Raw genomic sequence first — 12,940 nt, 5'->3', positions numbered from 1 at the left:
CATTCACCCCACTTTGCTGAACTGAAGTTAATTCCATAGCCTTTCCTCTGACTTCAGTAATAATGAGCTTTCACATACAATGTATTTACAGCATCTGTAGTCAGCCCTTCCTCCTCCTCTACTTTCTAGGAGTGGATAGACAATAACTAAGAATTTGTTAATGGCAGTTTGTTTTTCCTTAAAGTAAATGGCTGGAGAGGTTTAGAATTTTGCTGTTTTCCTTAATCATCTGCTTACCCTAATCATCACAGAATCTGCAAAAACTTTATAAAGGAAAAAAAAGTGCTGCATTGTTTTTTCAAATAACATTTTCTAGGGAAAATATGACAAACCTCAATGAGTGTTGTCCACAGTACAAAATGTGTTTCTTTCACAAAACATTACATAGCAGTGGTAGTTCCGTACTTGGTTGTTAGGCTTGTTGCTAACCCAGTTGGAGGCATCTAATGGTTTATTTTTTGCTGTAAACTTTTTTAGTGAAATTGTATGTCATGTACCAAATGGCCACAGTCAAGGAAATTTAGAAGAGGACTTTGAATAAGGAGGAAGTCATTCTTTCGAGCCTTTCTTCCTCAAGTTCTAGAAATAGATTAAAAGTCCACACTTTCCAAGGATTATGAGAATAGTTATGCCACTGAGCCATATCCTCAAATAACACATGATCCCTCTTGTATACCTGTGCTAACTGTAAAACAGACACTATAGTGGGACAAATACAGATTCTGATCAGGCAATGTCTTTTAATAGTCCTACCCATAATTTTACTGTTCAGTTTTTAAAAGAAAGGGTAGAATTTGCTCAGCTTTTTTCCCCCCAAAATGTTGATATTTGTTTAAAGGAGAGGGGCAGAGGATAAGACTAAAAGAATAATAGCTGCTTTACGTTTGCAGAGATGCATTAGGTTATCATTAGTTCTTAATATTGATGTTATTTTCATTAATGTAATTAATTGACAGAGCACCAGGATTCTTTTATTTTGAGAAAGATGGGCTTCTGCTTTAAGTATCTTAAAATGTTTCTTTTTAAATATATATCAATCTGTTCAGATGTGTGAGAACCAGGACCCCCCTGGGTTGGTTTAAAGAATGATGAATCATTGGCTTCACTCAAAAGCAAAATTTCACTTCACTCAAAATTTACCGAGTTTTAAATTAAATTTCACACCATTTTGCTACTCAAGAAGGGTCTTACGAATAAATAGAGTTTTAAGTTGTCTACACAATAAAAACACTCAGTGAAGCATGAATGGTATATTGCTTTTGCATTACTGGGAGTGTCGAATAGCAGTTATGTGCTAGAAACCTATGGAACAGCCATCCTCACAAGTGGGTTTGCTGATACAGACTTCCCTATTTATCCGTAAGATTTTGTTTATGTCCAGAGTTCTAAAGCCATTTTATAGTACTGCAGTATCCCTTTTCTGCAGCCTTATTAAAATAGCTACCGACATTTATTTTCCAGTTCAGTTTCCCTTTGGTTGCATATCAAAATTTTACTCTGTAGACCAACAAAACCAACTTGAGGTAAATTGCAGAGCTTTCCATAAACCTTTTCTCCTCAGGTGCTAAACAAAGGCTCCAAAAATGGATACTGCTTTAGTAATGTCTGCTTTATTCTTAAATATTTCTTTTGCTAGGTGTAAAGATTTGGTGTTAACAAAAGTGGTTTAATATGTAAATATGAATGAATGCCTTTAGTTTACCCCTGTATGTTTCCTTTATCCTCCGTGGAGGAGGATCCTTTCATGATACTGAACACATTTCATTAGGTATTGTTGCATTTTTAGGATGAGAATACAACTATTTTCTGTCTTGGATTAATCCTGCTGCTGCTATGAGAAACTGAAAAATCAAGAATGTGATGCACTTTTTACATTACTATATACCATACCTTTATAGGTTGCTTTGATATCTTTCCTGTAGCACAGCCACTAACAAAAGTGAATGAATTTAAAAATTCTCTTTGGGAGGGAATTAGTACAAATTATTTATGGTATTGGCCTATGAAGGACATTAACTTAGGAAAATACAAATTCTGTTAATATTACACGTTTTGGCCTTAAAATGTCTTCTACTACTGAAAATCTTTTAAATCTTAATTTTGCTTCTGTTATTCCCTCTGCCTCAAAAAGAGGAGTTGGGAAGAATGGCTTAAAGGAAGTAGTATCATTGGCTTGTTGCTGATCTTTTAGAAAGAAAACAATTGTCTACTATATATACTGGGAGCTTATTTTTGTTTGTATACAGAGGAGAAATGATGTTGCCCCAAGCCAATCTGATTTAGTTTAATCAAATCAATCAAAACCAACTATTCTGCTTCTCTAGCATACTTTTACTTAGGAAAGATAAACTTATGCTACTTGACAAGAGGAAAAGTCATTTCTCAAGCACATACTCAAACTTGAAGGAGATTGAACCCAATATGATGGAGGAAAAACACCAAATGGGGTGGAAGAATATGAGAGAGAGATGTGGTCCAAAGCTATCTGATTATATTTTGATGTTGCCAATATTGCAAAGCCAAAATTTTAATTTGCTTATTTAATATATTTGTTGGCCAGAGATCTATTTTTATATCAATGTGCCTTGCATGTATATTAAAAAAAAAAAAATTGGAAAGGCCATGTTACAATGCCTGAGATAAGTTGATGGTTCTTACCACCTCACTAATTTTTATGCAGTATGAAATGCTCATTCTATCACCCAACTGGTGCTCTCTGTTTAAAGTTACAGATCTTGTCACAAACTGGAACTATTTTATAAACTGGGAAGTGATTTGATTTACTTTTTTGGTTGTTTCTTTTTTTTTTTTTTTTTCAGTTCTTAGTCTGTTAGTGGCTGTTCTGTAGTGGGAAATAGTAAAAGGATTCTTCACTTCCTTTCCCTCCCTGCTCAGCACCTTCTTCAAGTAATGTGATGACACCATTTCTTGTGTGCTTTGAAAGAAGTTTCAGCTTGCTGTTTCCTTTAGTGTTATAAAAAGCATTGTTTGCAAAATCTAGGGAGATAATGGAGTCCACTTTCATTTGAAATTCTTTGTGAGCTGTGATCCAAGTTATTGGCTCTTTCCAACTTTAAATTTTTTTTATTGTTAAAGCACCTTGCTTAGAAAATTTTAAATATTTATGTCTGCAACAATTGTCTCAAAATAATGAACTGTGCAATTCTGTCATTAAAAAAAAAAAGAAAAAAAAGATCTGAACTCTCCCTACTGTGACTTGTTAGTTTCTCTGTATTTCCTGCCAGTGTAAATGTGAAAAGCTTTGCTTGCATTACGTTTTAGAAATGCATTTTGCACACTCGAATTTTGCCGAAGCTCCATGAAAAGGTTAGATCTAAGTAGATGAATAAAGCTATGCACATGTCTTGAAAGTTTAATTTGTGTGTCATTACCAAAAGTGACCTATCCTTATTACTTTGCTGCTCTTAGCTTTACCATGTTTAGAAACATGGCTCAAAGTTAGAGTTCTGGGCTAGCTCATCAGTGGAACTAGAAGAGAGGAAAATTGGCACCTATCTTAATAACATAGGTTTAAAATGAGAGCTTGACTCATGTCTACTAAAGGGCTTTTTTTTTGAAACAGGGCAGTTTTATCAGCTTTACAAACTGTTGGATACTCTTCAATGAAATTTTCGTTGATTTGAGCAAGTAGAAATAGGAAGTAATTGAAACTGAAGTGAAGGAAGGACCTTTGCCACATGGAGTTCTGTGACAATTCTCTGTTAAACCTCTAAACCTGGTTTAAAGGTAGGATAGCCTTTTTACCTTTGCTTTAGCATAAATTTGGTTTACTGAATGAATGACTGACTTGAGATAAGAATCATTCAATTCTTTAAAGATCAAAGCACAGGTTAAAGATGTGTATCTTTTTAAAACTGCCCAAGCTGATTAGAACAAGTTAGAAACTGAGCTGATTTGGTTTGCTGCAGTCTGCATGTACTAAATAGCTTTACTTCACATGTATGTGTACTTAAAGGTTGTGTAGATGTACTGGCCAGGTTTTGTCAAATCATCTTCTAAAAGATTGTTCTATATTCTCTTCCGGACCTTTGTAGAAGAGGCTAATATGTTTAAGTAGCGATAATACTAATGGTATTTCCCCCTTGCTCCTAGATATAAAAGAAATATTTCTGTTTTATAGCTTTTTCCTATGTATAGAAGAATATTACTTCTCTATCATCAAGTGTGCTCTTAATGTATGTTGTTGTCTTTGAAAACACAGCAAAACCCTTCTATACCTTCACTGAAAGTGACAGTTAAAATCTAAGTCTACTAGTCAAGATGTGAAAGGTGGCCCATAATGCATGGCCTTAAAAGGCATGAATGCAGGAGTATAGCATCATCTTTGATGGCTGTGGCTACTCCTCAGCATCTGTCGATGGTTCACATGTTCAGTCTTAGAATGTTATTGGAGGAGCAAAGTAATTTCTGTGTCTTGTGTGCATCAGCACTCAGGAGCTGAGTTACCTCTTAATCTGGGGGAAAGGACAATTAATGGGCTACAATTATGTTAGAGGATTTTTTTCCTTCCATCTCCCAATTTTAAAAATGTTTTTTCAGTGTTTGTTTTGACCAGTCAGAATGATAGGCCTTTTCTAGATACAAGAACAGTGGCCAGAAATTTACCCTTTTGCTAAATGCTTAGGTATTTGCCATAGCTGTTTCTGATGTCATGGATTCTGAGGAAGTGTCAGTTACGTGATGATCTTCCTTTATTGGTGTCTTACTTCATGTTCAGTGTTTTAAAAATACAAATTACAAACACTCTACATCCATACCCAGATTTACTTATTTTATCAGGAAAAAAAACTTGAGAAATTTGTAGATCAAATTAAGAGACAATAAGTGTACATTGTTGAATAAAAAATTTTAAAGTTTCTGAGGTGTTTGTGTTATCATCTTTTGTGTGCTTTAATTCAAAAAAACTACTGAAAACTAAGTTAAGATCATGACATTGATAATATTTTTTTCAAAGTGTCAAATGTACAAATAATTTGTCTTAAATATAGCATGGTCATAGGTCATGGTTTTTTTTCTAATCATACAGGTTATTAAGGTACTTAAGAATTGGCATATGTATGGAAAAATCGGTTGTGAGAGCAGCTATCCTGCCTTTTGTCATGACATTGAGCCTTATGTTCTTCCAGTTGAAATAAGAAACTGAAATTGAGCTAAGCAATTAAGCAATATGGCAATGCATATTTGATAAACTTCCTAAGTTTGTTTAGCATTGATTTGTCACAAGTGAAAAAAAGCAGTGCTAACATCAACATTAGAGTGGGGGTTAGAAAAGATGAAAAAACATTTACCAAAAGTGTGTCTGTCACTATATAGACTGATACATTTGGGTTATATGCTTTCATGTTCTTTGAAATAGGGAATCATTGTCCTTGGCCAGGTAAGTGACTTGCAAGGACACAAAAGGGAACTTGGGGTTTTTTTGAAGCTTGTCTTTTAAATTAAGATTCTCAGATATGTAAATGTGATTTCTATAAAGCTTGGTAGTTAATTCAGTCTACAAAGTTGTTGGGTTTTTTTTTAATGACATTTATTGTGGATTTCAGCAGCTAACATTTGGAAGCAGTATCTGAGCAGAACATAAAATTGATTCTAGATTGCTTAGCAAGGTCTCGTGCTTGGGGAATTGTTACTTGGAGCTTCCAGTCCACTACTGTTGGATACGGCGAATTGATTGAATCTGGGAAGTCTGGGCATGAGAACCCCACTCTCTCCAGTGTTTATAGTCTCCTCCATGATGGTCACATTCCAAGATATACTGATAGCCACGGTATCCAGGATACTGGTAGCAAACCCAGCTAGAAAAGCCAAAGCAGATTGGATTATTAAAACTAGTTAGAAACCTGGTCAAGACCCCCAAACCTGAGCCTCTTTCCTCAACACAATGATATGGAAGGCTTTTAGGCTTAGAAAACAAGAGCCATCCTAAATACGCCAGGCACCATTTGTGAGCAGATACCTACAACCAGCTGAAAATTAACCTTGATTATGAAAAAAGGTATGAGAGTAGTCAACATAAATCCTTCCATACAGGAATGTCTGTGGGAGGAAAAACTGAGATGCACTTACGCTCCACATTGTATCTTCATGGAACCAACTTCGTTGTTGAACCAACCCATGGCTTGCAAGGAGGGGTAGTCATCACAGATTTCCCATTGTCGTCCAATAAAGTTTTCTTTCTCAAAGATGGTAATCTTAGACTCCTTATGATTCTGTAATGCAGAAATTTTTTTTTTAAGTTTAGTACCAGTGTTAAGGCTGTCATTGTAATTCTTTACCACATTTATCAAACTCGAAACTCTCCTGGTTTACAGGAGGAAGTACATGATCATTAATTGTAAAAATATTTCAGGCAATACAGAGATTTTAAAAATTGGGTAATCCTGGGCTTCTCTGGTGGCGCAGTGGTTGAGCATCAGCCTGCCGATGCAGGGGACACAGGTTCGTGCCCTGGTCCGGGAACATCCTACATGCCGGGGAGTGGCTGGGCCTGTGAGCCATGGCCGCTGAGCCTGCGCGTCCGGAGCCTGTGCTCCGCAACGGGAGAGGCCGCAACAGTAAGAGGCCCGCGTACCGCAAAAAAAAAAAAAAAAAAAAAAATTGGGTAATCCTGTTTAATTTAATACCATAACATTTAAGATTTTTTTTAAGGTCTTTATTTTTGGCTGCTTTGGGTCTTCGTTGCTGCGCGTGGGCTTTCTCTAGTTGCGGCGAGTGGGGGGCTACCCTTAGTTGCAGTGAGCGGGCTTCTCATTGCGGTGGCTTCTCGTTGTGGAGCACAGGCTCTAGGCACACGGGCTTCAGTAGTGTGGCACGTGGGCTCAGTAGTTGTGGCTTGTGGGCTCTAGAGTGCACGCTCATTAGTTGTGGTGCACGGGCTTAGTTGCTCCACGACATGTGGCATCTTCCTGGACCAGGGCTCGAACCCATGTCCCCTGCATTGGCAGGCGGATTCTTAACCACTGCGCCACCAGGGAAGTCCCAATACCATGACATTTAAAATGTACAAATAACTGATATACTTTGGAACAACGAAAGACCAATGAAAGAAAATTACAACAGCAGGAAAAATATTTGAAACACATAGCCAACCAAAGGATTAATTGTAATGTGGAAAAGATCCCACAAATTGATAGGAAAAGTAAGTCCTTGTGTGCCTAAGTGTTTTTGTGTGTGCATGGCATTGGAAACAATGTAAATGTCCAGTAGGGGATATGAAGACTACACAGGCATTAAGAAGACAGAGACTAACCTTTATGAAGTTCAAAAGCAGGCAAAACTAGCCTTAGTGATAGCAAGTGGAAAGGAGCAATTGATTGGAAAGGGACACCAGGTAATTTTATGGGGCAATGGAATTGTTCTCTATCTGATTAGGGTGTTGGTTATGTGGGTATACATGTTTTTCAAAACTCATAAGAATATACACTTAAGATTTGTGCATTTCACTATGTGCAAATTATATCAATACATTAGAGGGAAAAAATCGGAGTTAAAGTGAGATGAAAACACATCCAGATAGGGAAATACTAGATACCTTTTAGTTCTATAACAGTTTAGTTTACCATTTCCACTACTTGAATTTTGGTAGGACTTTAAGATGAGATCATTAACAGCTAAAATCATGAGAAAATCACATGATATAGATGAACATTTGAAAAGGTTTTAGCCTAGCCTTACTCCCAATGTAGGGATCATTTTTCAACACACCCCTCGAGGTCATCCTGCTTCTGCTTGAATTCTCCAAAAGACTAAAAGCATCCCATTCTGATGCATAATTGAATATTGCTTAATGTTAGAAACAAGAAAGATAGGAATCAAGGATAAGAGGTGCTGGAGCTCTTGCCTGCTTCTTCAGTCATCCCACTGTACTAAAGGGTTACTTCAGCATTTCCCTGTTTCTAGGTAAAATGATACACAGATTGAAATTTAACTGGCCCAGGATTTACTTTTATTACATGGTAAGTGCTCTCACTAATTATCCTATTGCACTTCTGAAGATCTGGGCTCCTGAGTATCCGCTTCCTGACACCTATAAGAAGCCCTTACTTTTAGCTTAATAAAAATACCATCTAGGAGAGAAAAAAATCAAATGGTAAACTTAGAAACTAAGGGAGCAGTGTTTTTCTTTTCTCTTTATACTTTTTTCCTTCCTGCCACATTTCAGCATAACTGATGGGAAATAACGTAAGTGTCAGTCCATATGCACCCTCTCTTATCCATCCCCCACATGCACAGAAATGAACATTTCAGGGACTCACAGCTGAACAGATGGGGCGGAAGGACATGAGGCGCTCAGTGTGGTAGGCATTACTCCCGCTCCAGGCATCCCAGCGAGGGTACTCTCCTCTCTCCAGGACAAACTGTTGCCCGCAGAAGCTGGTATGCTCATAACCAATCCAGCTGCCAAAGACAAGTAATGATGTTTGTTCACGGTGTTCAGAGCTTACATGGCCTCATGGAGAAGCCATCTTTTGTTTTAGATGTTACCAGTGGGGTAAAATATCCGATTAAAGCCACACAAAGTAATACTTGTATCATGAGAGGTGGAGAATGGCAGCTGCACTATGTGGGTTTGTAAATATATTTGTTTGGGGTTATATCCACTGAAGAGGTACTCACTGGCCTGAGTAATGAGTATTGACAAAGTCAGTCTAAAATTATATTTCCTTTCCAAGTTACCTTATTCTCTACTTGGAGCTCCAGGTTCAGGATCTAGTGACTGACTATTGCTTTGGCTCCAGCCCAACCTATTGACTTCTTTCTAAGGAAGCAAAGGGATGAACAGGCAGCTGATGAATGACTAGTCTCTTGTTTCCTTGTCACTTTGTGGGTTCTTCTGCATACCTATATATACCTATACCTTATTTATTAAAACACCTCAGATTGATTTTTCACAACCAGGTCTCAGTTACTGATGACACCTTAAAGAATTTTACTTTAAGGGTTGAAGAGCTCAATTTTGGGGGTGAGCAACTTGTGGAAACCTATCTACATGCACGGCCAGTTCTGCCTAGGCCAAAGTAGAGTCCTTGCCTTTGTGTTCTCAGGCTGATGATCAAGGCCTCAACTAACTTGCCAAGAGTAAGAAGACAAGAGAGGGTCTTCCTTGCCAAGGAGATTAACCACCACCAAGAAACTCCTGAAAGACTAGCTAGGAACTACTATTACTCTCTGGAGTTGAGTTCCTTTTTTTTTTTTTTTTTTTTTTTCCCGGTACGCGGGCCTCTCACTGTTGTGGCCTCTCCCGTTGCGGAGCACAGGCTCCGGACGCGCAGGCTCAGCGGCCATGGCTCACGGGCCCAGCCGCTCCGCGGCACGTGGGATCTTCCCGGACCGGGGCACGAACTCGCGTCCCCTGCATCGGCAGGCGGATTCTCAACCACTGCGCCACCAGGGAAGCCCTGAGTTCCTTTTTACAAAGAGAAATTAGCTAACAGTGTCTGCTCTGGGACATGGAGGGGAGTTAGCTGTGAAGCTGTAGCTTGATAGTTTCCTCTCTCTTTTCTGTAGGAAAGAAGGACTCAAGGGGCTTGTGGCTATTCTGAGGGAATCCCAGGCAGAAGCCTATGGGCTCCAGAAGCACAGAACTGATTACCATCACTGCCCCACCCCATGGTATATATATCTTTAATCCCCCCCAATTCTAATACCAAGCCACTAAGAACCTCATGTTCCTTCCAACTTTGAGTTACTAAATTACGCATGTAGTGACTTTTGCTTTTTTTGAGATTACTTAAGTATGGAGGCTTCTCTCCCAGAAATTATTAGAGTTTGGGGGAACATCTTTCTTCCCTGATCTCCACCTTTATGGTCACATGTCTGAAGGGGCCAGAAATAAGGGGCCTGATGTTCTGCTGAGGTCTATACTCACGCGCCACATTCCACCTTGAGAGACCGGACATTGTCAAAACTGCGCTCAGAGGCGTTTGGGCAGGAGCTGGTGAACTCCATTCTCTTGCCCTGGAAGTTCTCCTGGTCATAGATGGTTATCTGAAATGGGATTAAAATGGGAAAACAGAGCTAGAAAGTGGTACAGCAGGAAGAACAGAGGCCGCCCAGGCCAACATCTTAACCTGTGTCTGAACCTATGTTTTCCATCACTAGCTGCAGCTCGGGAGGCCTGATGAGGTCTCTTCTAGCGTAGACTGGGTTAAGAAGGGGTTTGAACTAATAGCACTGGTTGGCGGTGTTCACATGCCCAGTCGGGATGAGGGGTGGGGATTGGTTTCTGACAGGAATTGCCCTCCAGGGATGAGAGCCGACCTAGTGGGCATACCAATGATTTGTGGATTCTTACTCCACCATGCTTCCTGCATAAGTGTGGCCCAGAAGCCAGGAATCTGGGAGACCCAGGGGCTCCCTGTGAATTATTTCTTAGCTTCTCCAGCCACACCTGCTATAGAAGCCTAAAGAGTAAAGGGAGAGTTGTGATAAACCCCTTTCATACCTTGACCTAGAACTTGACTGTTGAACCTGACTAGAGGACAACCCCCAAAGCTGTGAACAGGACTCAAGAGTTGACCCAGTGAGGAAGGTAAGGGTGTTGAGGGAAACAGTGGCTGAGCATCAGCCACTTCAGGCAGCGGTTACAACCAACCTCACGTTGGGAGTCAGGAGACCACAGTCCAACCATTTATTTGGGATCTGGTGGCAAATCTGTCCTCATTTCTGGGCCCTCAGTTTTTCCATGTCATGATTCACTCGGGCTGCTCTATTTTAAGATGATTTTAGCAGTGTGGAGGAAACTTGACCTAGAAAACTAGGTATCATTTCCCACCCATCGTGGGCTTCCGGGGTCATCCTTCTTTTGTCCGAATGGGGCACCCTGAGAAGAACCTTCCCGAGACGGCATCTGGATTTTGGGTGAACCCTTCCCCTACAAGCTGGTGTTTTATGGGTCGGTCACTGTCCCATGGAAAAGCACAGCTCTGGGGCCTGCTCTGAGGTGGTATTATACCCCCTGCCCTGATGGAGTCCTCAATTTTCCATGTGATAGGGATGGGCTTACCTTCCATGGCCCCACAGACCCCGGCATGGGGTTAGTTTGAGCCATCTTGGTGGTTGGAAGGGATTCTGGAAGACAGAACACACACCAATGACATGGCCTCTGGGGTGAGGGAAGAGGAGCACAGGCGGAAGTAAAAGGGGCTTGAAGTCCAGTAAACAGACTTTGGTTGGGACGCTGGCTCTGCCTCTCACTAGCTGAGCCTCAGTTGTTTTCCATCGGTAAAACTTCTATGCGCAGAGTTACTGTAAGGATTAGAAGCAATAGCGCAGGTAGAGCACTGAACAGATGCCACGACCACTTGATAAACGTGGCTCTCGTCCTCTTGCCTGCCTCCAGGCACCCGCTGCTGCTGGCAGCATCGCCTCAGTCTTACATACCCCAATATAAACCCCTTGGCAGCCATCTAGTCCAGACCCTTCATATTACCAGTGTGTGGTCTCACTGTCACCTGGCTTCTCACAGCCCTCAAACTGACCAGCTGTGCACAGCCATGCACCATTCCCTCCCTGCTTCTCTGCCTTCTAGACCTACCCAGCCTTGGTCTTGCCTCCTGAGACTTTGCTGCTTTCCCCAGCCTATGGTGACTTGCTTTCTTTCCTCATTTCCAGCACTCATCACAGTACTGATCTGTATTCCTATTGAATATGCCCGGGGTGAACATCTCCATGGCAGGGCCTGGGTCTCCAGAGTGACTGATGTAGCACCATGCTGAGCCCATGTTGGGGTGGTGCGTGTTTGAGGAGGGGGACGGGCTGCATTGAAAGACTTATCGAAGGAAAGTGAGGAAGAAAAGACGATGATAATAATAGCTAACACTTAACAATGGCCCACCCTATGCCAGGCCCTGTCCTACATGCTTTACATGCATTAATACATTTAATCTTCACAATGAGCCTATGAGGGAAGCACTATCATTGTCCCCATTTTACAGGTGAGGAGGCTCATAGAGGTGAGGTAGATAGAAAAAGATGGTAGGAAGAGTAAAGGAGGGAAGGACAGCGGGGAGAGGGCGAGGAGGGAGGGAAGAAAGAAGACAGGCAGGTGGACATCAGTTTTCTTAACTCAGAACAGCCATTCATAGCTTTTCCCTCTGGCTGGTATTGGCCCAGGGACTGATGCATATAAACTCTGTGACGTAACTTTCCGTTCTGAACCTCTGAACAAGCACTTCCTAGCTCTTGCCCCCCTACCTTCTCCCTATGCCCCAGGAGCCTGTCATTTCTTGGGGCCCCATGCCCCCTCCCAGCCATGGTTGCCAGGGCAGTGGTTATTGTCATGTAAGTGACTCCTCTTGGGGTGGCAAGAGAAGACTACCTCCCCCAGAGTTCCCCAGGCTTCTCCAGCCATCTTCAGAGGCTCTGACCACAAGGCAGGAAGACGGGGTCCCCCTTCTGGGCATGCCTCTGCAGGGGAAGGAAAGGAAGGACCAGAGCACCCCTCAGGGCCTTACTCACCCAGCTCCTGCTGCACAGTCTGGGTCTCCATCTGGTGCCACTTCCTCTATGGCCCTGCTCTTTATAGCCCTGCGGCCGATGCCCTCCGGCCCTGTCAGCACTCTGCTTTCCCTCTGCTTTTGTTCCCCCTGATCCCAGAGCTTTGGTGGCTCAGCCTGCTGGGTGGGCGTCCCTCAGGGCTTTGTTTAAACCTGGGATACAGAAATCCAGAGAGGCCCTGCTGCTGTGGGCAAGGCTGGCTGTGCAGGCCTTGGCTGCTGTGGACTTGCTCTCAGAGCAGCTGGGAGGTGAGGACAGGTCTCTGCGTGCGTCCTTGTCCCCTGCTCTTCTCCAGATTCCTTTCCTCTCGCCACCCCAGGACCTTCTAAGACCCCATGTCGTAACAAACACATCAAAACGCACCTCCCTTCTCATATAGGATATACATTTTGGTTGTTGTTGTTTAAAAATGCAAAGGATT

The 12,940-nt window shown here is 41.6% G+C and overlaps 1 protein-coding gene across 1 annotated transcript; it reads right to left on the bottom strand.

The window, feature by feature from the left end:
- Window positions 1-5,540: 5,540 nt before the first annotated feature.
- Window positions 5,541-12,516, bottom strand: CRYBA1 (crystallin beta A1). Its single transcript, XM_007452438.1, has 6 exons — window positions 12,481-12,516; window positions 11,027-11,091; window positions 9,890-10,008; window positions 8,277-8,418; window positions 6,088-6,230; window positions 5,541-5,816 (listed from the first exon to the last, which is right to left on the bottom strand). The coding sequence occupies exons 1-6, from the start codon at window positions 12,509-12,511 to the stop codon at window positions 5,669-5,671; spliced, it is 648 nt and encodes a 215-aa protein (XP_007452500.1). The 5' UTR covers window positions 12,512-12,516; the 3' UTR covers window positions 5,541-5,668.
- Between the last annotated feature and the right edge of the window lie 424 nt (window positions 12,517-12,940).

Source organism: Lipotes vexillifer, unplaced genomic scaffold (assembly GCF_000442215.2).
Source record: "Lipotes vexillifer unplaced genomic scaffold, Lipotes_vexillifer_v1.1 scaffold216, whole genome shotgun sequence".
Lineage (NCBI taxonomy): Eukaryota > Metazoa > Chordata > Mammalia > Artiodactyla > Lipotidae > Lipotes > Lipotes vexillifer.
The sequence above is the reverse complement of the archived record's forward strand: the minus strand, read 5'-3'. Positions and strand labels throughout refer to the sequence as shown.